General features: G+C 38.8%; 1 protein-coding gene across 1 annotated transcript; it reads left to right on the top strand.

The window, feature by feature from the left end:
* Positions 1-6,601: 6,601 nt before the first annotated feature.
* On the top strand, positions 6,602-26,902 carry RPE65 (retinoid isomerohydrolase RPE65). The gene is made up of 14 exons (XM_012442827.2): positions 6,602-6,688; positions 7,835-7,917; positions 9,351-9,501; positions 10,996-11,103; positions 11,207-11,348; positions 14,899-15,046; positions 16,261-16,342; positions 16,574-16,706; positions 16,816-16,955; positions 17,575-17,704; positions 24,156-24,270; positions 24,366-24,460; positions 24,566-24,677; positions 25,793-26,902. The coding sequence occupies exons 1-14, from the start codon at positions 6,678-6,680 to the stop codon at positions 25,942-25,944; spliced, it is 1,602 nt and encodes a 533-aa protein (XP_012298250.1). The 5' UTR covers positions 6,602-6,677; the 3' UTR covers positions 25,945-26,902.
* Positions 26,903-27,157: the final 255 nt, after the last annotated feature.

Here is a 27,157-nt window from a genome sequence, read left to right as displayed (position 1 = left end):
CTTGAGGTTCTTTGATCAATAAACCAGTTCTCTGGTCCAAAGAGTCAGGGAGGAGGGTCTCTTTTCTAGAAAGTTTCAGCTGCCCATTCTTCTTTGCATCTTTGCATTTGCACTGACTGTCATGACCTGAGAACTTCCAAGTGTACCATTGGTCTTAAATAGTTGAGCCGCCATTAATCCCATAGGGCTGACCCAGAATCCTCTTTTGTGCTTTTTTTGGTGTGTATGAATCAAGAGCTGATTAACTAAAATCAGAGTACAATTAAGATTTTAAGTAAAATATTTAAAATTCTTTAAAAAATAAATCAAATCCTTAAGCATTCATTTATAAACAAAATTTTTACCCTTTCTTGCTCAGTTCATTCAGGCAGCTCTTCTAGTGGACTCTACTGGACAACCACTGACAAGTTTTAAGCTCTTGTACTGATGCCCTGAGCATAATGATGCAGAGGTGTTGCAGGAAGCCTGCTGCCAGACTCTACCTTTTAAAGATGTCAAATGTCAAAACACATCACACCCAAGCCAGAGATGAAAAGTAATTTCACTGTTTATTACTCACACATGCATGTGGAAGGCAAGAAGGATTCTCTAAATGAGGGAGGAAACCCACCAGCAAGAGGGCACTCAGACGTCCACTAGAGGAGGGGAGACAGAAAGAGATCACACACATGGCCAGGGCTATCCCTAGGTCCCTCTTCCCCATGATATTTTTTAATGATGCCAGGGCAAACTAAGTTCTGGCAGTAATGGGGAGACAAAAGGAGCAGGGAAGGTTTCCTTGCATGTGATTTATAAGGGTGAAACAGAAGTGAGTGCAAGGTTTTGCTAGTCTGTCCATTTTTCCCTGGGGGAACAGGTGGCATGTCTCCAGTTCCCACCCTGACAGGTATTGAACAGTTTAGCCAATATCAATGTGCTAGAGATGACAATTCCATTTCTCTACAATAAGCAAGAAGAGGAAGACAGACATGCTAACAAGTGAAAAAGTAAAATGTGATCTATACAAAAAATCGACATATGTGGGTTTCAGAAAAAGAACAAATGAGACCCTCCTATCTGAGGCATCCCAGGAATGTTGTACTCTATCAGGGTTATGACAGATACTAGGAATTTGACAGATGGATAAGAGAAGGAAGGGAGGCCCAAGCAAAAGGCTAGATGGAGTGAAGGGAGGCCAGAAATAGGATGCAATCCATGACAGACAGTGGGCAGCTTGGTCCTGCTAGAGCACAAAGGAAAGGGGAAAATGGTAGATGATGGCACTAAGAAGCAGTCAGGGGACAAGATGGACAGGATCTTATAGCTGTGCTAGAATGATTGGACTTTATTGAGTAAGTTCTGTAGATCTCTTGAAAACCTCAAGGAAGGAAGATAGTCAGATCTTCCTAATAAAAGAATGCCTCTGACAGTATGGTTGGGGAAGGGTTGAAGACAGATTTCAACCCTTCCCAGCTAACTTCCCAGTGAAACAGATGGGAAGCTTCCAGGATCATCTGTCTATAAGGAGTACTAAAGTATCATTGAGCATGTAATGAAATCAAGAAAATTACATTTGCCAGAGTTTCAATATGTGGATGGAAAAAATGCTCATAGAATGTAGGCTCAGACAGCTTTGGGTCAAATCCTATCTCTACTGAGAAAATTCCTTCAGGTTAGGGAGGATGAGGGCTGCTACAGGGGAAGGAGCAGGAGGGACAAGTAAGTGTCTTGGAGAAGATGAATGTCTTACAGGCTTCTTGCATCTCGGGTTTAACTGGAAACTCATAATAGACCCATTTCCACTTAGCCATTTCTCCCCTAGTCCTGGAGAATAGTATGACACTCATTCAATTGCTCGCACTAAAACCTAGAAATTGTATTTGGGTCTTCTATGGGCTAAGCTGCAAAAATGCTTTCAATTCTACATCCTTCCCTGTTTTCACGACTTCTGTAGTGTGACACCATAGTTCTTCTCACTAATGACCACCAAGGTAGAAGCTCTTTTCACCCCCCTCAAAGTCTAAGTTGGCCACATGACTTGTTCTGGCTAGTAGAAAGTAGGGAGACAGTGGATCAGTTCTGAGCCTCGGCCTGAAGCAGGTTCTCCTGTTTTCACTGGCTCCTTCATCTGTCATTGCCAGGAGAATATGACCAAGCTTGGCCTGCTGGAGAGGAGAGGTATAGCAGAGCCAAGTCACCTCACTTACCTCAGCCAATACCTAGACAGCAAGGTAAATTCCAGTTATGAGAGCAAATCAAGACATATTGCAGATATACCTAGCCAACAACCCCAGAAACTTAACTCTTGTATGACATTGAGGTTTGATGCCTAGCTTTTATGCTACAATGTTAGCAATAGATACATGATGACCTTCAACTCATTTTCTTATATCCCAGACATATCAACCTATCACGTGTCCTATAATTTCTACCTACAAAACATATCTCAAATCCATCCATCTTTTTTTCCATATGCATTGTTCTATTCTAATCTAAGCACCATCATCACCTCACCTGAAATGAACTGCCAGTTTCCCTACTTCCTCTCTAGACACTTATAATCTATTCTTCAAATATCAGTGGGAGTGATTTTTTTCCAAAACATAAATCAGATACCTCACTCATTCCCCTGCTTAAAGCCCTGAATATCTTCCTGTAGCTCTCAGAACTCAATCCAAACTCCTCACCATGACCTGCAGGCCCCAGCTGATCTGCCTAATACCAGGATGAAAAAGCAGCTTTTGTAATACCCTCAATACCAGTTTCTTCAAAGAAATATGGAATCAGTTTCTATTTAGAAATCTCTGTAGAAAGGTATTTTGCTATTTTAATTCACAGAATATTATTTCGGTAAATGTACCAAAATATATCAACATAAGACAGTTTCTTAGGCAGACACAGAAATTGGACACACAGATGTGATTTTACCAAAAGACAAAAAATTAAGGTGGGGAAGGAATAAAAGGAGAGGATAAAAGGAAAAGTAACAATACATTAGGGATCCAGTGTTTCATACTGAAACTATAGACAGATAAAATTAGACCTAGAAAAGAGGTCTACATTTGAGGCTATAGGAGCAAAGAGGTCAAAATTATGCTTTGAAAGGATGTAGACATCTTTAACTTCACACCAATGGCAGAATAGAAAAAAAAATGGGTTACTTCTGAGGTAGGAGGTATTAGCCAGAAGATTAGACATTCTCAAACTTCCTGAGAATTGACATTAATAACCATTACTTAATATTTGTGTGGAATACTTCTGGCTAAAGAATGCTTTTGCATATTTTCCCTGCCTTGTACCTGAGGAACTCAGGGTTTGATTAGATTTAACATACAGAAATTAGTTTTCATCCTGAATTTCTCCAAGCACACTAATTTGATGATTCACATGGCCTATGAGTTTGTGAGCCTTCCTAGAATGAATTGCCATGATTTGCACGTTTGAAAAGAAATATCCTTCAAGAAGCTGACTTCTAGGATCTATGCAGGTAGAAGCATAAAAGATACCCCAGATGCAAAACAATGCATCTACTCAAGACTGTTTAAGAACAGTGCATCTACTCAAGAATGTTTAAGAACATCTAAAACCAGTTACTGTTCTTAAACAATGTAGTTATAGCCCCAGAACACAAAAGGCAGCACCGAGGTATCTAAGAAAGGCACTTGGTGCAGTCATGGGCACCAGTAAGACTGGATTCTCACCTCCCAGGAAGGGATCTTAAATGCAGTTTATTAATGCTCTATCGCTCAACTAGAGGATGCTTTTTTTTTTTTGACAGAGCCTTCTCTTGCAGCCTTCTGTAATGGGAGGGGAGAAGTGAAAATTTTAAAAAGCTGCTGGGTCTTGATATTCGTGGAATTTCTCTCCAATGAACTGACAGTATACAGGTATGACAACATGGCCTATAGCTCTTCTCAGAGAGAAGAAACTCTGCTGAGGAAATGAAATCCAACAAAAATACTGCAGGAGAAAGTCTTTCTAACATGCTCATTCTCCTGCCTTCTCTCACTCTGCATCTTTCACTAGGAATGCTGTCTCCATCTTTTTTCTGTGTCAACATTCAGCTTATCCTTCAGATGCTAACTCATCATCCTCACTATTATGTTCTCAAATGATTACAGTCTTTTAATAAATAAGTTCGAATCACAATCAGAATTCATTATCTCTGTATCCCTGAAACATCACACACACACACACACACACACACACACACACACACACACACGGTGTGTATTATCTCAATGAATTGTGCCAGAAACCAGAAATCTAGTGGTAATCCTTTTTTATGGCTTTTATTTCCCCAACACATTTACCAGTGGTGGCAGATTTCGATCAGGCTCCTCTGAAGTATCTTTTGAGTTTGACTATTCATATCCATCCCTCAGTGCACCTGCTTATAATAGCTATCTTCACTTGTTTGCTCTGTGTCTCTCTCTAATTTGCCCAAATCTCCCATTCCAGTATATTATCCACCATGCAGTCTAAGTGGTCTTACTAAAACACAAATCAGATCATGTCACTCCTCTGAGTGAAACAGTTCAGTGATTCCCCTCTCCTCATGACAAGGGTCTGGATTTCTGTACACAGTTTTGATGTTCTACACAATCTGGCCTATGATTATCTCCAGTCCAGATTCATTTCCCCACCTTACATTAGCATCTAGACTTTTATCAATTCTACAAGTTGTGCTGAACACTCTTCTACCTGCCCTTTGACTGGCTAACTTTTATGTATCTATGTGGTCTCAGCTTAGCTACTTCCTCTTTCTCCTGGAGCTTCCTAATGCAAGTATCAATGTTCTTTTTGGGTGGTACCACAGCATGCTATAGTGATGAAGAGGAGGTGGTCCTCTTCATCACTATAGCATGATCCTTCCCTTTCTGGGTAAGGGGTGGAAGCAGCATGAATTCTTAGTGTGTTCTGATATCCATGTGTCACTATGCACTTGTTCTTTGTGTCTTCATATCTCCTGTTGCATTTTAAAGCACTTTCATAGTATGTGGTTTTGCCTAATGAAGCATTCTCATAGCAAAAAAAAAAAAAAAAATGTATTGTATTGTGCAAATAAATGCTTACTCCAGATTAGCGGTATGTTTATTGAAGTTTAATATTGTGTTTGTGATACTGAAGTATTTGCTTTAATCCTAAATAAAAAATGAATTTTTTTTTTTTATTGCTGGTTTAAGATGATTTGGATTATCCTTGTCCTTTGAGGAGAAGTTTCTTATTTGAAGTCTTTGGAAAGCAGTCAGGTCTTTTAACTTGGAAAGATAGGCATTAATCTCCCCTTCTAGTGCTCTCCAAAATCCAACAAAAGTGATTACATCCCCCCAAAAAAATTATGGTAGTATCTTATACCACTATCATTTTATAAGCCTAGGGCTCTTAGCTGCAAACAATGAAACTAACTCTAATAAAGCAGAATGCAAGTATTTTAAATATTAGGGAGCTAACAGAATCTCTGGGATGGCTAAAGCATGGAGCTTGGAGGCTACCCAGCCAATAACAATGTTCCAGGCTTCACTGTCAAATGGAGACACTACGACTGCCTTGGATGGGCAGAGATATTATATTATGGATGCTGAGCCCTAGGTGCTACCACTAGGACTTCTACCACTGTCCCCAGTGGGTGGAGCCCATCACATGCCTGTGTCCTCACTGTAAGGAAATAAAGCTGCTATTGTAAATCTTGGGAAGCGCTTGGATTAATTGTTATACAGTTTTGTTGAAGAAAACCCCTAGGGTAAGTAACCACAACTACTCACTAAATTTAAAATGTCGAGGTTGTTAACTGGTATACTATATATCTTGTCTGCTTTCCATGGACGTCTTTGGGCAGTACCATGTCTGTGCTGGCAAGCAACTGAGACTTAATGAAAGAGTATGGAGATATGGAGATACGAATGAATTAGTGTGTATACTCTCTGAGTGCCAAACATATACCAGTGCACAAGAAGGTGAGGTGGAGAGCAGGCAGGCATTAGTGACAAGTGAAGATATGCAGAATTTGATTGTCAGCAAATCAAAAGACCTCAACCTGGTTGGAAGACTATGGGCACTGAATGGTACCAATAAGGTGGCTAGAGAGGGTTAGAGGTGTACGATGTGCTTCCGTAACATTCTATACCTCTCCAATCTTGGGACTAATCAAATGTTAATAGTTTGTTTCCTGTAACACTTACAGAGTTATAAGATCTATGAGGACAGGGACAGGGACAGGGACAGTGCCCATCTCTGTTCCATAGAAGGTATGTAATAGATATTTTTAAAAATAAGTGAGTGAATGAATGAGGGTGAGAATGAAGGCATAGAGGCGGTAGAGGGAGGCGGGCCCCAGAGAATGGTGCCAAGGTCCAGTGGGGTGACTGGGATCAGCTCAGGCCTGACACTGGCCCCTCCCAAGCTGCTCCTTTCTTTCTAATCTGTTCTCATTCTCCTTGGGAAGGATTGAGGTCTCTGGAAAACAGGCAAACAACTGTTATGGGAACAGCAAGCCCAAATAAAGCTCAAGCATCAGGAGGATCTGAGAGCTGAAAGCAACTTCTGTTCCCCCTCCCTCAGTTGAAGGGGTGGGGAAGGGCTCCCAAAGCCACAACCCCTTGTAGGGGATTTAGAAGGCATAAAAAGGCCCCTGGCTGAGAACTTGCTTCTTCATTCTGCATTTGGTGCCAGAACTCTGGATCCTGAACTGGAAGAAAATGTCTATCCAGTAAGTATCTCTGAGAGGCTTTTTAAAAATACCTTAGTGGATTCATGATAAATGTGCTATTTCAAGGGCTCCTGAAGAGAAGGCATTGATTAATAACCTGTTTAGGAAAGACCCTTAAATTTTGGTAGGGAAATTTTTTCCTGCTTATGTATTAAAGCGACTATCTAGAATTCAGGTTCAAAGTATGGGGGCTTTGTGTGACTTAGCCCGGGGTTTGGAAGCAGTCTTGAGTATGGGGATTTCAGACAGACTTGGGTTCCACTTCTTGCCCAGTCATTTCCTAGCTGTGTGACTTTGAACAAATTGCTTAACTTTTTAAGTCTAGCTTTTCCCGTATGTAGAAAGGTGTTACAATAGCTTTTACCCCATTATGTTAATGTGAAATTTAAAAGAGCTAGTACCATGCAAACTTCTTTTATGGTATGTAGGACATAATAATTGTTTAGTAAAAGGTAATTATTGTAATTGAGTCTGGTCAGAGATCCCACTCTTTGAAGTTATAAAATGAAACTGAAGAGAGGTAGTAGAAAATAAACAAAAATATAGGACCTGAATCTCCTGGTCTGACTATGATGAAAAAGTACTGTAGGTCTCAGAGACTGGTAGAGAAATGAGATGATACAGAAAACATTATGGTATAATATGAGTGAATAATGAAGGATGAGGTACCTGACCCGAAAAGTTGTCATCTCCCAACCCCTGGGAAGAAGATGAATAAGTCTTTCCTTGAGGCAAGAAAATAAATGATGCAGTGAACTGAGAATGTTGATAGGGTGGGAGAATACTGTGGAAAGGCCCCTGTTTAGGAACAAATTTCAGGAAGTGAAGTGATAGCAGTAGGATTGATTGATTTGTCTTCCGAAGTAAGAAAAAACTGCAGAGGATAGGATTAAGTCCACTGTGACCATTGACGTTAAAAGACAGGTCATTTCTCTTGACATCAGAGCAGTGATCTGGGACCCCTTTCCAAACCTGAGTAGTTTTTCCCAACCCCCACCCCCACGTGCTCCCCACCCTTCTCCTGGCAAGAGTGAACAGGCTTTGAGCCAGCCCTAGAGTGCCTTTTCTCCTGCAGCTCTGCCGCCTCTATCTCTGCAGACTTTGAGCGTCAACATGGGCTTCTTCTTTATTCTTCCACCATTTCAGGGTTGAGCATCCTGCTGGTGGTTACAAGAAACTGTTTGAAACTGTGGAGGAACTGTCCTCGCCGCTAACAGCTCATGTAACAGGTTGGTCTCGCCCACCTTGAAGCCATTTTCTTTTCTGCCCAAGTCTCTCTTCGCTGGCTTCCTATTCCTTGCATTGCTCAATGCAGACTCCCCATGTGGGTCACAGGGAGAGAAATCAGGTGATTTGGGCTTTTTATAGCAATAGCTCATTTTCTTTCATTTGCCTTTATTTCTCTAATGTAGAAAAGCGCTACCCAATTGGAGTTCCCTAAGGATGAGAATTACACCTTTATCATCTTCAAACTGTCAGTGCCTAGTTCAGTTCCTGACACACAGTAAATGTCCTATAAATGTCTGTTCCATTGGTGTCTAAATAAATGAAGGCCCAGTGACAAGCACCTAGGAATATTAAAGGGTGGTGGGTTTCATGCCCATTATATTGGAGGAGTGTTGGTTTTGGGGGGAGGCAGATGAAGATGCTAACCAGGATCTGTCATTTCACTGTCTATGAATAATCTAAGTTACTTATAAGTTCTGAGCCTCAATTCCCTTATCTACCAAAACCCAAAATTTACCTCATGGGATGTAGTTAAAATTAAATGAACTAATGTAAATAGAATGATTCACCCAATATCCAAGACAAAAAGATCAATAGACAGTAATTATTACTATCGTTATCATTATTAGCTGTAGAAAATAATCCATTTGCTTAAAAAAATTCACTGGTAAGAATCAACAAAACACTGTCAAGCACTGTCCTTCTCAAAGGATAAACCTACCTGGGTTTTCAGGGACAAACTTAACTGTCAAAGCTGAGAGGCCTTAAGGATTATCTTGGGTACCCCACATTTTGCAGATGAGGAAACTGAAGTCCAGAGATGACACGTGATCTGATCCTAGCCTGGAATCAGATCCCTGATATCCAACCCTGTGGACTTCCTGCTACAGCAGATTGACTTTCATCCAGGCAGTAGCTCACACTTGCAGAGGGATGTAATTCTAGATTTTAAAGAGCCAGGATTCTTGTTTTTCATTTAAATGGTTTTTTCTATAGACACATCTTTTTAAAATATCTTTATTCCTGCTCTTAATCCATCCTTCTACTTCTCACTCCACTAATATATATCAAGAAATTTGAAAGTCTTCTTTAAAAAATTGAGATGACAAAAGGCAAATGGATTGGTGTCCGGGGAAATCTATTTTGTGGAGTGTCCCAGTCCTCTCAAGATGCTTCTCCCTCACTCTTTCCAACCCTTTATCCACTCTCTGGGGCACTGCCACATTTCCCACAGTGTGGTCTCCTAGTGAAGGAGAGTCAAGTCAGCAGACATTTTCTAAGGGCTGTCCGGCACCAGGACTGGGAATGAAAATCACTGCCAGCTCTATGAAAAAGAAGCTGCCCAATCAGGCTGCTGATACATTCTGCTTTACCAAGGACAAGCCCAGCCCAAGGCAGGGATAAGAAGCAATGTTCTGTCTCCCCTTCATCACAGGCAGGATCCCCCTCTGGCTCACTGGCAGTCTCCTTCGATGTGGGCCAGGACTCTTTGAAGTTGGATCTGAGCCATTTTACCACCTGTTTGATGGGCAAGCCCTCCTGCACAAGTTTGACTTTAAAGAAGGACACGTCACATACCACAGAAGGTAAAGCAGCACTCGATGCCACTTCTCCTCCCCAGAGTAGGGCCTAGGTCAGCTCTTCCTCCCATGTGAGTTTTAACCTCTGAACCCAGTAGGCAACCTGTATACGCACTTTCTTCCTGGGCCAGTGTGTCTGCATGGACACATGGGAACACTATCAAGGAATAAAGGAGAAGCTAAAGACTAGGGCTTTGGGGCCCAACATGCTTGGCTTTAAATCCTGTAATCAACAGACATGACTTGCCTAGAAGGGTAACCTTTAGCAAGACGGTGACCTCCAATTCTTGGTTTTATAATTAGTAAAATGAAAATAATAGAATCTAGCTCATACATTCATTACAAGCATTAAATGAGAGCGCAATGTCTAGCACACACAAAGTGCTTAGTAATAATAGCTTTTGTTACACTTGTCATTATTCTTATTAAATCATTGGCCATCTTGATTCCTTTTTCTTTTTATAAAATTGGAAAGACCACTGGGAAAGGGGGTGGGGGACTACCACAAAGTAGTGAAGGACAAAGCATGTCATAGTGATATCAGAAAGAGAAGTTTTCTGAAAACAAGAGATTATTGCTAAAAGCCTTGAAATCCTAAATTGTCATTCCAGGAAACCCCCGTTAACGAAGTATTAACAACTACTTTGCCTTCTGCTTTAATGTCCAAGCCTATTGGTGGCTTTGTTGATCACCAGAGATTTCAGGCATTTTGTAAAGACCTGTAAAGAAAGAGTGAAAGGGGACTGGAAGCAGGACAACTTGCATGGTAATAGAAGAGAAACATATGATGTCAAACAGAAATGCAGCCATGAGAGCTTAGGGTGGAGTTCAGAGAGAGCTTCCTACACCTTCAACAGACCAGTGTACTCTTTCTTCCCAATAAAAGTGCAAAATCAGATTTTAGTTGGCTCTCCATATGAGAAATCCTGGGCAAGGTATGCTATCTACTCTGAGATATGGTTTAGCAAACCTGTCTGGGCAAGAGATGAAATTCAAGAATATTTACTTTTTAAAAGAAAATAAATGTTAAAATTAAAGAAAAACATAAAAGGAACAGAAAGAGATTGAGAGGAATATAATTCAGCACACCATGTCTGGAATTTCCCCAGTAAGTTTAGGTTTATTGGTTATAGGTTACAGAGGTGGAGGTCCTATGTGAAATACCCACAGGGCTGCACGGCATGATATAGAGTTCATGTTGTCCAGCTCTGGCCAACTAGGATTCTAACCCAGCTTGGCCACATATGCCAACCACTTAACTCCTCTGAACCTCGATTTCCTCATCTGTGAGGTTTACAAGACAGAAAGTTAAACTCATGGGACATTGTATCTGCCCTGCTTGGTCACCTCAAGAAAGTGTGCTAATAAAACTCTTTGTTCTTCATCTTCTGCATTTATAATTCTGACTTGATGAGGACACTAGAATAACCATTCTAAGCTCCACACGGATGGCACAGATTGCTCCTTTCTATACCCTTCCTTATGTTTCACTTCCTTCAGGTTCATCCGCACGGATGCTTACGTACGGGCAATGACTGAGAAAAGGATCGTCATAACAGAATTTGGCACCTGTGCTTTCCCAGATCCCTGCAAGAATATATTTTCCAGGTTACTGAACCCAAACTGCATGTCACTCAAGAAATTTTACATTAGCCCTTTTTCTCTGATGGCTTGAAAATTACTGGACTGAAAATTTCATTTGCTTCTACAGGTTTTTTTCTTACTTTCGAGGGGTGGAGGTTACCGACAATGCCCTTGTTAATGTCTACCCAGTGGGGGAAGATTACTACGCCTGCACAGAGACCAACTTTATTACAAAAATTAATCCAGAGACCTTGGAGACAATTAAGCAGGTGAGACACAGTGCTAGGTGATGTTCAGGAATTTAGAATTTGGAAGTTAAAATTAATTAAACATAAATTCTTCAGGCTATGAATGTAAAATTCTGACTTGACGAGGACACACAGAATGACCACTCAAAGCTCCAAATGGACTGCACTGATTGCCTCTGTCTATGACGCTTTCCTGAAATTGGTGCAATTTGGTGGAAAGAATATGAGACCCAGATTAAGTTTCAAATCCTAGCTTTGTCAACAATGACTAGCTATTTGACATGGGACAAACATTGTTTCTTCATCTATAAAATTTTAAACATATGGATTGGAGAAAAGTCATATAAAATGCCTAACATATTCATTCATTCATGGCACAAATATTTATTGAGTGCTTCCATATTCAGAATTTATGCTAGACGCAAGGGATAGATCAATGAGTAAGATAACATGGTCCCTGCCTTTCATAGCTTTTATAAACTAGCATGAACCTGGTAAATACTGAGTACTCAAAAATTATATCTACTGATATTGAAAAACATGCTATTTTTGGTTCTAGGCAAGTATGTTGCACTAATTTGCCCTTTCTTATAGACACTTCTTATTAGAAATAAAGCTATATCTTGAATGAAATAGCATAGAACAAAATTTCAGCAATATTAGGAAGTGACAGATTTTACTGAGAACTTAGGGAATCTCAGTGCAGCAGCCCTTAGAACAGATACTCATTTTAAACCAATGTTTACTAAGACACACCTATTTACAAGGCATTGTTTTGTCTTCAGGTGATTTAATGTCTAGATGAGAAATTAAATGTATAACTGTAATAGGACAAGGAATATGATGAGCCCTTTAAGAAGGAAAATCCTTTGAGAAAGCACAAATGTGAAAGGAATTGCTTTGGAAGTAGTTGGCAATGCAAGGTGGGACAGGTCAAAGGTTTAAAAGGAAAGCCTTTGGGCTGGAAGCTGAAGGAGAGGTATGACTTGAGTGAATTTAGAGAAAGGATATACTTGATGAAAGGGGTAAGGTGATCAAAGGCATAGAGGTAGAAGGTGTTCATGAAAACTGGGGAGTAATCTCTTTTGACTAGACTTGCAGAATTTCTCAGTGAAGGTACTACTGTGGCATTAGGCAGGGGTGACTCATCATCATAGGGACATCCCACACATGGCAGAGGTTTGGCATCCCTGGCCTCATCCACTAAACACCAGTCATGTTTTCAATCATTATGCAAATCCAAAATGCTCCTGACATTTCCGTATCTTCCTTTAGTGGGCAATAACACTCCCAGTAGAGAACTAGTCGCCTAGAGTGGGTAATGTCAAGGGGAATAGTGAGACCCAGGGTAGGTTGAAAATAAAAGCTTGAAAAATTGGCTAAACGTTTGGAATATATTGTTTAGCTAATAGGAAGCTATTGGAAGTTTTTGCTCAAAGAGGTAGTATGAGTAGAGCTATACTTTAAGATGTTTATTTGGGAGACCATGTGTGAGCTGTATGGAAAGGCAAAAGAGATATGGTCTAGCTAGGAGACCAGTAGGTGAAACTGAAGGCCAGAATCACAAATGCAGCACTGGTAGAAATAGAAGAAAAAAATAGTCTCAACATTGAGTCTCAATAGCACAAACTGATCTATGATTCTCTGCAGACTATTTACTAAGTCTTAACGGAGACTCCCCATAGCTCTTTGTTGTTTATCCTGTGTGTGTGTAACCATGTACAAGTGTGTGTGCAACTGATTTACAGAAGAACTGAAGCTGAGTTTCTAAGTCATTCATTTAACTTTGATAGGGAATCTGTATTACAATTACATGGTATTTTAATTAGAAATATAGAAGCTATGGTACGGCTCCAGAATAGACTTTATTAGGAGTCAGGTTTCATTGTACTTTATTTGAGTCAGGTTTCAGGGTACAGTTACTAGCACTGTACCCTTACTTCATATAAAAATGTAATTTTTAAAATGTGAAAGTTTGGATTGTTTACTAATTTATCAGTGCCTTTGCCTCCAGACTGATTCCCTTAAATATAATTTATTCAAGACAGCAGTAGAAACTTTTAAAAATATAAATGTAAAAGTATTTATCTAGGGAATCCATAACTTCCCAAATAAAGTCCAAGAGAAGGTCTTTGTGGCTGGTCCACTCTAATTTGTGCCCTTCATGGCAGCCAGGATAACCGACTAGTAGTCCTCAAACAGCACACATTATTTCACAAGTCTATGCATTTACATTAGGACTCCCACTCCCTGGAGCACACTGTCTTCCTAGGCCGCTTGGCTGACTCTACTTATCTTTTAAATATTAACTGGAGTCGTGTTTCTCAGAAAAAAATCTGCCTAATTCCTCAGCCTGGGCTAGATGGCATTTCTCTACAATGCCATCGCACACTCACAGTGCTTTATTCCAGCTTATTGGTCTAATGCAGTGCTATCCAGTAGAACTTTCTGCAATAATGGAAATGCTCTATAACTGCACCATCCTGGTGTTATTAAGCATTTGAAATGTTGCTAATCTGACTGAGGAACTGAATTTGAAGTTCTATCTAAAAATTAGTGGTCGCTATATTGGACAGAATGGTATAGACTGAAGTTCTTGAAAGCAAGTATCTTCTCTTTCCTGGACCTTGTTACAGTGCTCGGCACACAGTGAAAGCTCAGAGTATTTGATAAATCATTGATTGAATAAATGAATATCTTGCCTATTATTTAAATAAGAGTGCTAAAGTGTCCTATGCTTTAAAAAATATCCCCCTAATTAAATAGAAAGAATTTTGGTTAGATAAATATATATTCCATTAACTATTCATTCAATAAATCTTTACCAAGTAGGTCCCAGGTAGAAATCTAGTGGTGATTTGCCAACATGTTACTCTTTATCCTTAAACAAGACACTTGACCTCTCTGGAACCTCAATTTATCCTTCTGCAATCTGAGAGATTTGTCTTACATGTATAGCTCTAAACTTCTTATGAGACATAAAATTGAATTAAACGCTGAATGCTCTTGCCAGAAATGTTTAAGTTTAATTCAAAGAGATCCATCGTTCTCCTGAAGTCTACTTAGATTAAGAATTTCTTTACTAGATGAAGCTTGAGGCCCCTTGCAATTTCAAACTCATACAGTACTGTGTGCAAGACACATAGTTGGTATTTACATAGTACCATACAAAATTGCCATTTTTGTAAATCAACAATTATTGAATATTGGCAATTTTATACAATTACATCTAATACATTAAGAAGAGTATAAAGAAGTCTGAGGACTCAAACTTATGATTTGAAGTCAACCTGCATATGCTAAAAGAAAAGTAACTAACCAGAGTACTGTATGGTATACATCAAGGAAAGAGATGTCACAGGTAACTCCGGATTCAGACACATAAGGGGGCAGTATGTTCCGCACGAAGGTGGGAACTCGAGGCGAAAGAGGGTCGAATCCATAGATGGGAAGAAAGAGAAAGTGCACTTAGGGTGAGAGTTCAAGGGGTAGTGGTGGCCTCAGACCTAGGGACAAAGGATAATGTAATCTTCCTTTTCTCAATGGGAGGACATTCACTTTACTTCTGTAGGTTGATCTTTGCAACTATGTCTCCGTCAATGGAGCTACTGCTCACCCCCACATTGAAAATGATGGAACCGTTTACAACATTGGTAATTGCTTTGGAAAGAATTTTTCAATTGCCTACAACATTGTAAAGATCCCTCCACTGCAGGCAGGTGAGTTTACCAATCTGTCCTCTTCTGAAAACAAGTATATGTATTGTGAGAAAGTTACTGTACTGTGAGAAAGATTGGAATATCAGAATAGCATTAGGTGGATAAATTACTGTCAGACTTTAGAAGTATTGCCCTCACTCCTACCCTATAAGGAGCCTAGTGCCCAAGGACACCACATCAAGGAATGACAAGTTGAAAATACAGAAAGCAAGTGTCCAAATTCTATTCTAGAATGTTAAAAATGTAGTATAATATAAATATATGGATTTGATCATATGCAATTTGGATTCAAACCCAGCAAACATTTATTGAGCACTTATTCATGTGCTAGGCAAAATTAAATTAAATAAGCATACATGTGTGCATAATAGCATACATACATATATGAGTGTACTAAATATGTTGTGCTTAATTCCCAAAACTACAAATAAAACTATTAACTCATAGAAATACTATCAAAAGCTACAGCAAAACTACAGCAAAAAGGAATGTACCCTAGAATTCTCCACTCATTCTCTATTTATTGCCAGGTTCATTGTTAACCACCTTGATGATAGAATTATCTGAATGTCTACAGATTTTTATTTAGTATTATTTAGTACAGTTCTCAAAGTGTAGCCCTTGCACCAAGACCATCACCTAGGGAACTGTTAGAAATACAAACCTTGAGCCCCGTCCCGGGCAGACTGAATAAGAAATTTTGAGAGTGGAGCCTGCAATCAGTATTTTAAGAAGCTCTTTGTGTGATTCTGTTGCACAGTAAAGTTTGAGGAGCATTCATTTACTAGTAAGTAAATTTTAACATGCATAAGAACTACTGTACAGGGCTATTGACACAAACCCATCTAAACTATAACCTTTGGGCAGCTTAAGCTGTTGCAAAGGGCATTTTGACCATTCTGAGTTTTTTCCCTACTCCCCTGACTTAAAACCCACCTCCAGCTATTGCAAGATGTGACTCCACTATACTCTGCTTGCCACAGCCCAATTTGAGTGCACATTTCCAAATCTGCTGCTATTTGGATTTTCCTGGGTGATTTTGCAGCTTCGCATGAAATTCACTAAGAAGATCCAATGATGGAGAATATGAAAATAACTGCTCTAAAAAAAAATCAAAATGTGTTTCTTTGCCTGTATAAGCTGTTCTAAATGCTTTGTATTAAAAAAAAAAAAAAAAGGCTGTTACAAAGCCTTTTAAAACCACTTTATTTCAGACAAGGAAGATCCAATAAGCAAGTCAGAGATCGTTGTACAATTCCCCTGCAGTGACCGATTCAAGCCATCTTACGTTCATAGGTAACTCGAAGGCCTGCTATGAATCTTCAGGAAAACTCAAGCTTAAAGATTTGCTTTGCCTACCTTTGATACCAATCCTGATCACAATATTTTTTTGCAGAAAACTAAATTTAAACATAATTTCATGTAGGCACTGTTGATTTGTAACTAAGCATACCACATATATACAAATTTGTTTGTGGCTTGAGAATCAGCCCTTTTATTCACAAGCCCGTTTGTGTTTCTGAACAGTTTTGGTCTGACTCCCAACTACATTGTTTTTGTGGAGACACCAGTCAAAATTAACCTGTTCAAGTTCCTTTCTTCATGGAGTCTTTGGGGAGCCAACTACATGGATTGTTTTGAGTCCAATGAAACCATGGGGGTAGGTCTTAGATATATTTGTCAAGTTTGTGATTCTGAAGAAAGTGTGTTTAATAATACACACTTGTTTCCTTTTGAAATGCATCAAAATATTTTCCTCATTTTTCAAGGTTTGGCTTCATATTGCTGACAAAAAAAGGAAAAAGTACCTCAATAATAAATATAGGACTTCTCCTTTCAACCTCTTCCATCACATCAATACCTATGAAGACAATGGGTTTCTGATTGTGGATCTCTGCTGCTGGAAAGGGTAAGACAGGACACTGGACAAAAGCTGCATCTCTCATTGTTCCTAGAAATTAGGAGGCTTTTACAAAGATGCTACTCTCAATCTGAATCACATCTGAAATAGCCAGAGTTATGCGAGAGTCAGAAAATGTAATTGAAAAAGCAGTAGGGAGTTTAGGTAATCTGAACATCAAAACTATGGTTAATGATTGAAAACTAATCAGGTCCACGAACCCCACCTGAAAACAAAAGGTCTGTAACCTGAGAAGTGAACTTAAACTTGACAAAATCACTCGGGAACTTGAACCCCACCCACTCTGGGAAGGGAGAAAAAGGCATGCATTTTTCAGACTAGCCAAGTCACTGAAAAGACAACAGCCCCTAAAGATACAAACAAAATGGTGACAGGAGGCAGAACAGAAAGAATCTCAAGGCTGCTATTACTTAAGTCCATTAAGCAGGTTTCTTTATTTTCACCCAGTGTGGGCAGGAGGAAAGGGCTCTAAGATACCTGGCTCAATAGCAGTTTCTGGGTTGTGGAATAAAGAACAGGCAGGTACTTGTGCTTTAAAAGGCATGAATCATCTCTCTAAAATTATTTGTAATTGCCTGTGCTCATGTTTGGCTTTGTATTTTTGCAGATTTGAGTTTGTTTATAATTACTTATATTTAGCCAATTTACGTGAGAACTGGGAAGAGGTGAAAAAAAATGCCAGAAAGGCGCCCCAACCTGAAGTTAGGAGATATGTACTTCCTTTGAATATTGACAAGGTAACCTGCTTCTCCATAGATTTCAGATTCAACCAGGACGTTTCATCTCTCTCAGGAATTGTCTTCCTGCCTCATGTTTATACATAAAGTCTTGAAATGTGAGAGCTAGAAGGAGATTTAAAAATAAACTAATTAAACTTCCTTCATTTTACAAATGAAACGAAAGCTCAGAGGAGTAATGTGACTTCGCAAAAGCAACTGCATCAGAGCCAGGATAAGAACCAGGTTTTTTTATTCTAAATCTGCTGTTCTTGTATTTACAAAATTGTCTTTAAAATATACTTTCTCGGTGAATAGTGCAGATCCACTGTTCCTATGATACTTTATCAATAACATAAATACTTAAATAATTTGAAGTTCTGGAGAGATGAAGCATCAAAACATACCCTTGTGGGGAAATCAGTTCATTATTTTGGTTTTCTATAATTCCTCTGAAAAATATCACTAGAGGTTAAAAATCATTACTAACAATAGACAGTCATCTCTTTATTTCTACTTTTTCCTCCTTGTATTTAGAGACTGCCTTTTTAGAATAACCAGAGTAACATCTAGAATTTGTAGTACGATGGAAACACCACTCAAAATCAATAAAATATAATTCTCACATATAGATATGTGAATACCCTGGTTGCACAAAAGGGATTACCGAAACAGCTACATGGAATGTAAAGCTTTGTACCAAAGGCTTGGATATGGTGTAGTAGAAAATAAACTCAATTTAGAACCAAACACCACTACTCTTAAGCAAGTTTGTAAGCTCTATGAAGAATGAGAAAGAGGGAGGAGGTTGAGATTGAGTATTACAGACAGACAAAAGGGCTTCTATAAAGGCAAGGAGGAGTTAAAAATGCAAGACTTCATCTAGAGATATAAAGTAGTTGCTGAGGTTGGTTTACTTAGGGTTGTAGGGGAGATGGGTATTGGGCAGAAAGACTGGAAAGATAGGTTGGAGCAATAGTATAATGGGTTATATAACCCTTTGAGTGTTACATAAATAATAAGGAGCCATTTAAGCATTTTAAGTGTGTGTATTTTAAGGACATGATTAGATCTGTGGTTCAGAAAGTGTCACTCTGGCAGCATCACGGAGGACAGACTGAAAGGTGGGGAGTTTAGAGTAGAGGCTAGAAGCCCTATTACAGGATTAAAGCAATGAGGCAAATAAAAGGGAATAAACACCTGGGTTAAGAAAATGGGACTGAGATAAAGATGCAAAGGTGAGAGATAGTTAGGCAGTCAAATCAACAGCAGTTGGTGTCTAATTACATATGAGGGGTAAGGCAGGTGAAGGAGTTCAGGATGTCTTCAAGATTTCTACCCTGAGCAGTTGAGTGAATGATAGTATAATTCACTGAACTGAAAACCTAAAAGTAAGAGGAACTAGCTACAGAAAAAAAGAGTAAGTTTTACTTTACACGTGTTAATGTGAAAGTACTCACTAGCCATCTTAGCAAAGCATTCTATAGGTGGCTGGTATACATGGATCTGGAGCTCCGAAGAAAGATCATGGAAAGAGATCAGTCTGGGTACCTTAAGGATTTTTGCTTTCCCCTTAAGAAGCATATCACTGACATGTAGTTGAGTGTCCCCAAAATATTCACCAAATGGATGAGTCAGTTAATTTCAGTAAACATTTATTTTGCTAACAATGGTTAAATCACAATCATCTTTAAATTAGGGAAATAAACGAGGATCAGTTAACTTGAATATTCACATTTCAAAATAAAGAAAAAGGATTTTTCTAACTGTATGGTTATCATCATTGCCTAAAGAAATATTACCCAATTATAGAATAGGGAACTGTAATAATGATAAAAAAAAATGTCTAACATCATCTCGTCCATCTTCTCTTTCTTCTAACAGTTATTGAGTAGCCATGACAACAGGAATCATACTATTGGTTTCAGTGGATACATAAAATAATACACTTCTAGTTCTTATGGAGTCCATTACCTAGCGTATCAGGGAGAAAGAAGGCGATTCAGGAATAGCCATGCATGTCAACACAGGAATAGTGATCTCAGGAGGGATAAATTGATTTCTTAATAGCTAGACAGACAACAGTGTAGTCATACTTGTTTGGGGAGATTCATGGAACACAGTTATTTGCAAGGGGCAGTAATATGGCAGGTGGAGATGGGATTGAAGCAGAACAATTGAAGACAGAAGAGTTTGAGGAAAGACAGAGAAGTGGAGAGGGAGACACACAGAGAGAATTGGCTGCTATCATTGGTTGGAACATAGGCAAAAGTTGTAGAGTAAATGGGATAAAAAGTTATAAAAGTAGGTTGTAATCTTAGAAGACTTTAAAGCCAGGCTAAGAAATTTGCATTTTATTGAACTCGTAATGGAGAGACAGTGGAGGTTTTTAAACAAAAGAAAAGCTGATGATTATTGGTATTGAAATGACAATAAAATATATAAGAATAGAGAGATAAGACTGCTAGCAGGGGGAAAAATCATATTTTAGAATAGGTTTTCCAAAAGAAATATTCAAAATTTGCTTATTTTTAGAATAAGGAATCTGAGAGCCAGAGAGTACTGAGAGAGAAGACAGCCAAGCACGGTAGCTCCAGAAAATACTCACGTGCAGAAAATGGTAGAAACAAGAGAAGCCAGAAAAAGAAACAAACGCCACCAGAAAGCCCTAGTTCCCACTAGGAGAGAGTAATGTCACAAAGATGAGGGCAGGCGAGGGTTATACAGGGCCCATTGCTAGAGACAAGTTGAAAAGATGAAGACTAAAAGCCAAGCACTAGATGTAGTGATCTCTAAGGGAATACAGTGAGACAGGCAGAAGTCAGGTTTCAGGGCACTTAAGGTAAGCAGTTGAGTATGTGGAAGCAGATACTGAGTCTATACTCTTAAAAGTTTGGCAATGAAGGGAAAAATAGAAGGGCCGTAGGTCCCAGCTACTTGGAAGGCTGAGGTAGGAGGATTGCTTGAGCCCAGGAGTTCAAAGTTACAGAGAGCTACATGCCACTGCAGTCCAGCTTGGGCAACAGAACAAGACCCCGTCTCAACAAAGAAACAAACAGAAAGCCTAATTTAACAAGAAAAATAAGCAAAATAGAACGAAGTAAAAAAATTTAACTTGAAACCACATAAATAATACATTAAGCATAGATATAGGCATTTGTACTTTTTATACGCATGTACATAAATATGCATACATGTGCACAGCCCGCGCTTCTTCCCAGCATTATCACTAAGCGCCTCGAGTCCCTTATTTCGCAAAATCTTGCAGAATCTTCTCCTCTATTGGCTCCCACCTCCCATACTTTCCCTATTCTGAAAATCTTCCACTATTTACTTTTAATTCATAGTCCACCACAAGAAAAATATCCTGTCTTCTCTTCTTAGAAAGTTCCTTTCGTCTTCTTTCTTTAACCAAAATCTGGCTCTCTCCCAAGGACACTGGTCTCCCCAACAGCAATTTCCAGGGGAAGCAGTTTCTCCTCCGTACAAGGGTACAGCCCTTTCACCACTTGGCCTGGAGTTGGGGTAGGTGTCCTCCCTCTTTGCTGCTTTCAGACCACTGTTCCCTCTATCCATCCTTAAAATTCCCCAAGCTTTTGTCTTATTTTAGCTAATCATACAGCCCAGTGATGTGTATAGATATACATATACATATATACATCCCTCATACCCTTGACTTTGCCAGTACTTAAGACTATACTCCTTCCATAAGCTCAGTTTCATGTATGACACACTCTGACTTTTTATCTTTCAACATCACTTGCCCTACTTCAATTTCCACCAAGAACTTCGAATCCATTGAACACAATACTTTCTCACTCTCTCTCTCTCACTCCCTTGATGATTTACCTTCTCTCCTCACTCAATTTAAACTTTACGGTCAATAATTGCAATCACTTTCTCATGTAGACCTTCATTTCTCCTGCCTCTTTCTTATTTTATCAAAGTCATTTGTCAAAACCACAACCCTACTTAAATTCAACTCTCCATTCCCTGCATGCTTATACCTCTGAGGCTGAACTAAGTACAGACAACACACAATCATGTTAATTGGTCCAATTTTAGATGCATGACCACAAATCTTTCTGCTGCATTTCCCAGATTCACTTACTCTCTCACTTTGCTAGTTAAATATTCCACACCCTCCTCTCTTCAAACTTTTACCACCTCCCACTTCCCGCCTCCACACTCAGATGCAGCTGATGACTATGTTTCCTTTTTCTGAAACAAATGAAAGAAATCAGAAAGGAACCATAGACTTACCACCACATCTACCCACCCACCAGCATCTGTACTCATATACCGAATTATCCATCTTCCTATCCAGAGCTGATCTCTTTCATCCTTCTTCACCCCTCAGGGAAATCACTCTCCCAATTCTCCCCATTTTTCCTAGATCATCACTCTCCTATCATTTTTATCAGGCTCTTACAAAATCCTTCTTTTAACGTTTTTACTTCAACCAGCTACCTCCTCATTCCTCATCTTGATGGAGGGCCTTGATTCCCCTATCTTCCATTTGTACACTCACTCGTTGTTAAATATTCATGCTTTATTCATTTACGTTTTTAGCTTTTTCTTAAACTTGACGTTCTTACCTGCTAGTGCCAGCTCCACATCTGCATCTGGATGCCCAATAGATGTCACAAGTCTAATAAGACAAGACCTGAACTTCTCATCTTCCCCCACCAAAAATTTACTCCACCTGTAGCAGCTCCTGTCTTTGTTGTGACATCAGTCTTTCATTGTTCAGGTCAAACACCTTGGTGTTATGCTTGATGCTTCTCTTAACTTTCATGCCTCTTCCTCGTCCCATATCCTATTCGACAGGAAATCTTCTTGGCTCTGCCTTTCACTTCTTCCACTTCTCACTGACTGCAATGCTACTGGCCTAGGGTTACCCATTGTTTTCTTTCAACTAGATTACTACAAGACAGACTGGTTTCCCTGATTCCACTCTTGCATCCTCCCTGCTCACAAGGCTACCCTAAAAATAAATCATAGCATCTCACTTCTATGCTGAAAACCCTCCAATGGCTTCCCATCACTCACTCACAGAGAAAGAGCAAGTCCTGGTAATGACATACAAGGCTCTGTACAAGCTGACTCATGACCTCTCCACCTTCCTTTCTCATTCTCTCCCCTTGCTCAGTCGATAGGATCTACCCTGGACTCCTTGATGCTCCTCAAGCACCCTTGGCATACTCCTCCCTCAGCCTCTGCACAATTGTTCTCTCAGCTTGAATGCTCTTCCCCAGATATCTACATTGCTAATTCTCCCATCTTCTAAGAGATGTGTCTCCATTACCACCTGTTCAAAGAGACCTGCCCTAACCATCTATCCAAATTTTAACCCACTTACCTATCATGTTTCTGATCTTCTTTCCTCTACTCTGTTTTTTCTCCCCACATTTGTGGTATGTTATAAAATTTATTAATTACATTTATTGCATATCTCCTTGAACTAGAATGCAGATTTCATGAGGACAGGGACTTTACTCCTCAAAATATCTTGAATGCCAAGAATGGAGTCTAGAACAAAACATGAAATCAAGTATTTGATGAAGTTATTAATAGGTAGATATGTGCTTAGAAAAATCTCATCCATTATTTTCATAAAATAATCAGAAAAATCATGTGTGTGTGACAAGAGATCTTAGGAAAGATGGCCCAGTGGGTTTTTTTTTTTTTCTTTTTGTCAACATAACTGTAAGAATTTTTTTTTTTTTTGAGATGGAGTTTCACTCTTGGTACCCAGGCTGGAGTACAATGGCACGATCTCGGCTCACCGCAACCTCTACCTCCTGGGTTCAAGCAATTCTCCTGCCTCAGCCTCCTGAGTAGCTGGGATTACAGGCATGCGCCACCATGCCCAGCTAATTTTTTGTATTTTTAGTAGAGACAGGGATTCACCATGTTGACCAGGATGGTCTCGATCTCTAGACCTCGTGATCCACCCGCCTCGGCCTCCCAAAGTGCTGGGATCACAGACGTGAGCCACCGTGCCCGGCCAGGATTTTTTTCAAGCAAACTCAAAAATATACTAAGTAGGAAAGAGATATACACATTCTTTTACCCCTCAGGCAGTTGAAGTCTTTGTTGTTCTGCAGAAAAACATTAATTATTATTATTACTTGTTTTGAGATTTTTGTTTGGTTTTTGTTTTTTTGTTTTGCAGAGGCCCTCTTTGGAGCTCTAAATTTTCTTCAAGGATGGTCTCATTTTACAGAAGAGAAAATTGATGGTCTAAGAGGTTATGTGACTTTCCCAGTGATACATAGCCAGTGACTGACACAGGCACAGATAGCTTGTCCAGTCACATCCCAGGGTCCCTCATCTATAGCTTCCTGCACTGTTCCATACTGCATGTTGACCTAAAAAAAAACCCAGGAGCCAAGACTTAAGACGTCTGCATTTCTGGCTGTTTGAATTCTTTCCTGCTCACTGAGATTTCTGTTATCTTCTCTCCTAGGCTGACACAGGCAAGAATTTAGTCACGCTCCCCAATACAACTGCCACTGCAATTCTGTGCAGTGATGAGACGATCTGGCTGGAGCCTGAGGTTCTCTTTTCAGGACCTCGCCAAGGTGAGATGATCTAGAGAAAACCTCACGTGGGGTGAACAAATGTTTTATTCAAAGAGATTAACAGAGTTTTCCTAAGCATGTGCTCTATTTTGTAGCATTTGAGTTTCCTCAAATCAATTACCAGAAGTATTGTGGGAAACCTTACACATACGCATATGGACTTGGCTTGAATCACTTTGTTCCAGATAGGGTAATTAAGTCTTCTTACTAATATTGCAACAGTGCTTTGAGTATATGCTAGTTAAGTAAAGCATAGTGACTGATTGCTTGATTGATTTTTCTTTCTTACAAGCAGCTCTGTAAGCTGAATGTCAAAACTAAAGAAACTTGGATTTGGCAAGAGCCTGATTCATACCCATCAGAACCCATCTTTGTTTCTCACCCGGATGCCTTGGAAGAAGATGATGGTAATAAAAGCAATTGACGCGTTTGAACACTCTTCTTACTGCAGTTTTATATGTTAGTTCATTAGGAAAGGACTAAGGTTGATTATTCCATAATACTAAAAAATGATTTTTAATACTATAAATAGAACAGCACTGAAGAATTAAACTTATTTGAAAAGAATTTTCATCTTGTGGTCAGGCCTTGTTGATTACCAATAGAAAAAAATGTGAAAGCAGCATTTGGCGTCTGGTGGAGCATCAGTGTCTGCTCTAGATGAGGGAGACAAGGAAGAAAAAAAATGGCAACATGAATTTTAGGTTTTTGCTTTTCCAAACCAAGATATACTTCTAAAAAATTATAATTCTAAGAAGAGAAGCTAAGTATTATAGCAGATACAAGAGAATAAGAAGGCAGCTCTGTGACTAGTTTTCATTTGTTCTTTCTGTGAGCTAGGGCTAGAAAAAGATTCAGAGCCACAGCAAGCAACTCAAATTCAGCAACTAAAATTTACAAAGCATCAGTGTTAGTTAACTATTTCTCAGCTGGGACAGGGAGGTAGATTACACTCTATGGGATTAAATATGGAAAACTATAGAGAAAGGAGAAAAAGAATTATGGAGCCATTTCACACTAAATGAGTCTACATATCCAGTCAAAACTGTAAAAGATTTGTTATTTTGTTTGAAGGAAGCCAGGTTTGGTATAGATCTTAGAAACCATACATATAATATATCTTACTGCTTTCAAAGACTTTTATACACACTTTTCATTTGATCATCACAGTTTTTACAGTATGTACAGCAGCTGCTATATTTGTATGTTACAGATAAGAACAGATCCTTTTATTCAGTAAGTATTTAATGAGCACCTACTATGCTGTAGTCATTGTCATAGGATATTAAGATATAGCAGAGAGCAAGACAGACATGACACTCCCTTCTTGGGACTTACAGTCTAGGGTACATAAAGAGTTTCGAAGACCTCTTCAGGTGGTAGAAGAGTCAGAAAAAGAAGTCAGGCCATATGGTTTCCAATATTTGTCAATGCAATACCTCTTATATTATTTCAATGACATTTAATCTATAGCTTGGGCTTTCTAAGACTCAATATTTTCTTATTTACTTCTGATTAACAGGTGTAGTTCTGAGTGTGGTGGTGAGCCCAGGGGCAGGACAAAAGCCTGCTTATCTCCTGATTCTGAATGCCAAGGATTTAAGTGAAGTTGCCCGGGCTGAAGTGGAGATTAACATCCCTGTTACCTTTCACGGACTGTTCAAAAAATCTTGAGTGTATTCTAGCGAGATTTGTTTTGGTAGCAAAACCAAGAAAATTAGCTTCAGGTCTGCAATCAAGTTCTCTTCTGTTTTAGCCTCTATATGTCATGGTGTTAACTTGCAGATGCACACAATTTTGCAGTGTTTTACAGAAAGCACTGAGTTGAGCAAGCAATTCCTTTATAAAAAAAATAGGTACATATTTAGATGATCATACTTCCTCTGTGAGACAGGCCATAACTGAAAAACTCTTAAATATTTAGCAATCAAATAGGGAATGAATATGAACTTATTAAACTGCTTTTTATTCCTATTATAAGAGCATATTTTAGGTACCTGTCTGCTCCAATTATATTTTTAACATTTAAAAACCAAAGTCTTCTACCATTGATTTATATTATATGTGGCTTTGCTGAGTCAAGGCGGTATCATGCAATAAAGCTTAATTACTAAATGTCAAACCAAACTTTTTCTCAAGCCAGGGACTATCATCTAAGAGTAATTACAGTAATTATTTTGCATATATGTAACTGCTCAAAGATTATAAAGCTCATGAATATTAACCTTTCCACTTATTACAAGCAATTATTATTATTTCTGATTTTATAATAAGATCTGTGTCTAATCAATTGAGGCCTCTCAACCAAATAACATCTCAGAGATTAAGTTATATATTAAAAGCTTATGTAACATAAAAGCAAGTACATATATAGTAGTGACTACATTAAAAAACATAACAGAAAATACTTACAAATGTAATATTTACTTAAAATCAGATTGTGAGATAACTTGAGGGGTTCTACTTTATTGCCTTTTTAGGTTTAAATATATTTAAGCATTGTGCAATCACTTGGGAGAAAAATATTAAATTATTAACATTCAGGTATTAATACATTTTAAGTACTTTTTTAAAAAATTCCTTTTGTTCTAGAGATTATTTAAAAATAAATACTGACACAAATAATGTTCTATATCTTATTTTTAGTATCTGTTTTATGCTCAAAAGCATTACATATCATGATACCTAAGTTGATCAGCATGGTGTTTGATTAGGTAAAAATAGCTTGAAGAAACGACTGACCAGGGTACCTGATGTAACTAACCATTTGATCTTTATTTGGATAAGATGCAACTTCATTTTTTAAGTTACAAATACTCAGTATATCATACTTTTCAAAGAATACCAAAAAATACAAAAAAGTAGAAATTATAAAGTAAAATCATAC

The sequence above is a fragment of the Aotus nancymaae genome, unplaced genomic scaffold, assembly GCF_030222135.1.
Source record: "Aotus nancymaae isolate 86718 unplaced genomic scaffold, 86718_ANA_hifiasm-v0.15.2.pri h1tg000007l, whole genome shotgun sequence".
In the NCBI taxonomy this organism is placed as follows: Eukaryota; Metazoa; Chordata; class Mammalia; order Primates; family Aotidae; genus Aotus; species Aotus nancymaae.
The sequence above is the reverse complement of the archived record's forward strand: the minus strand, read 5'-3'. Positions and strand labels throughout refer to the sequence as shown.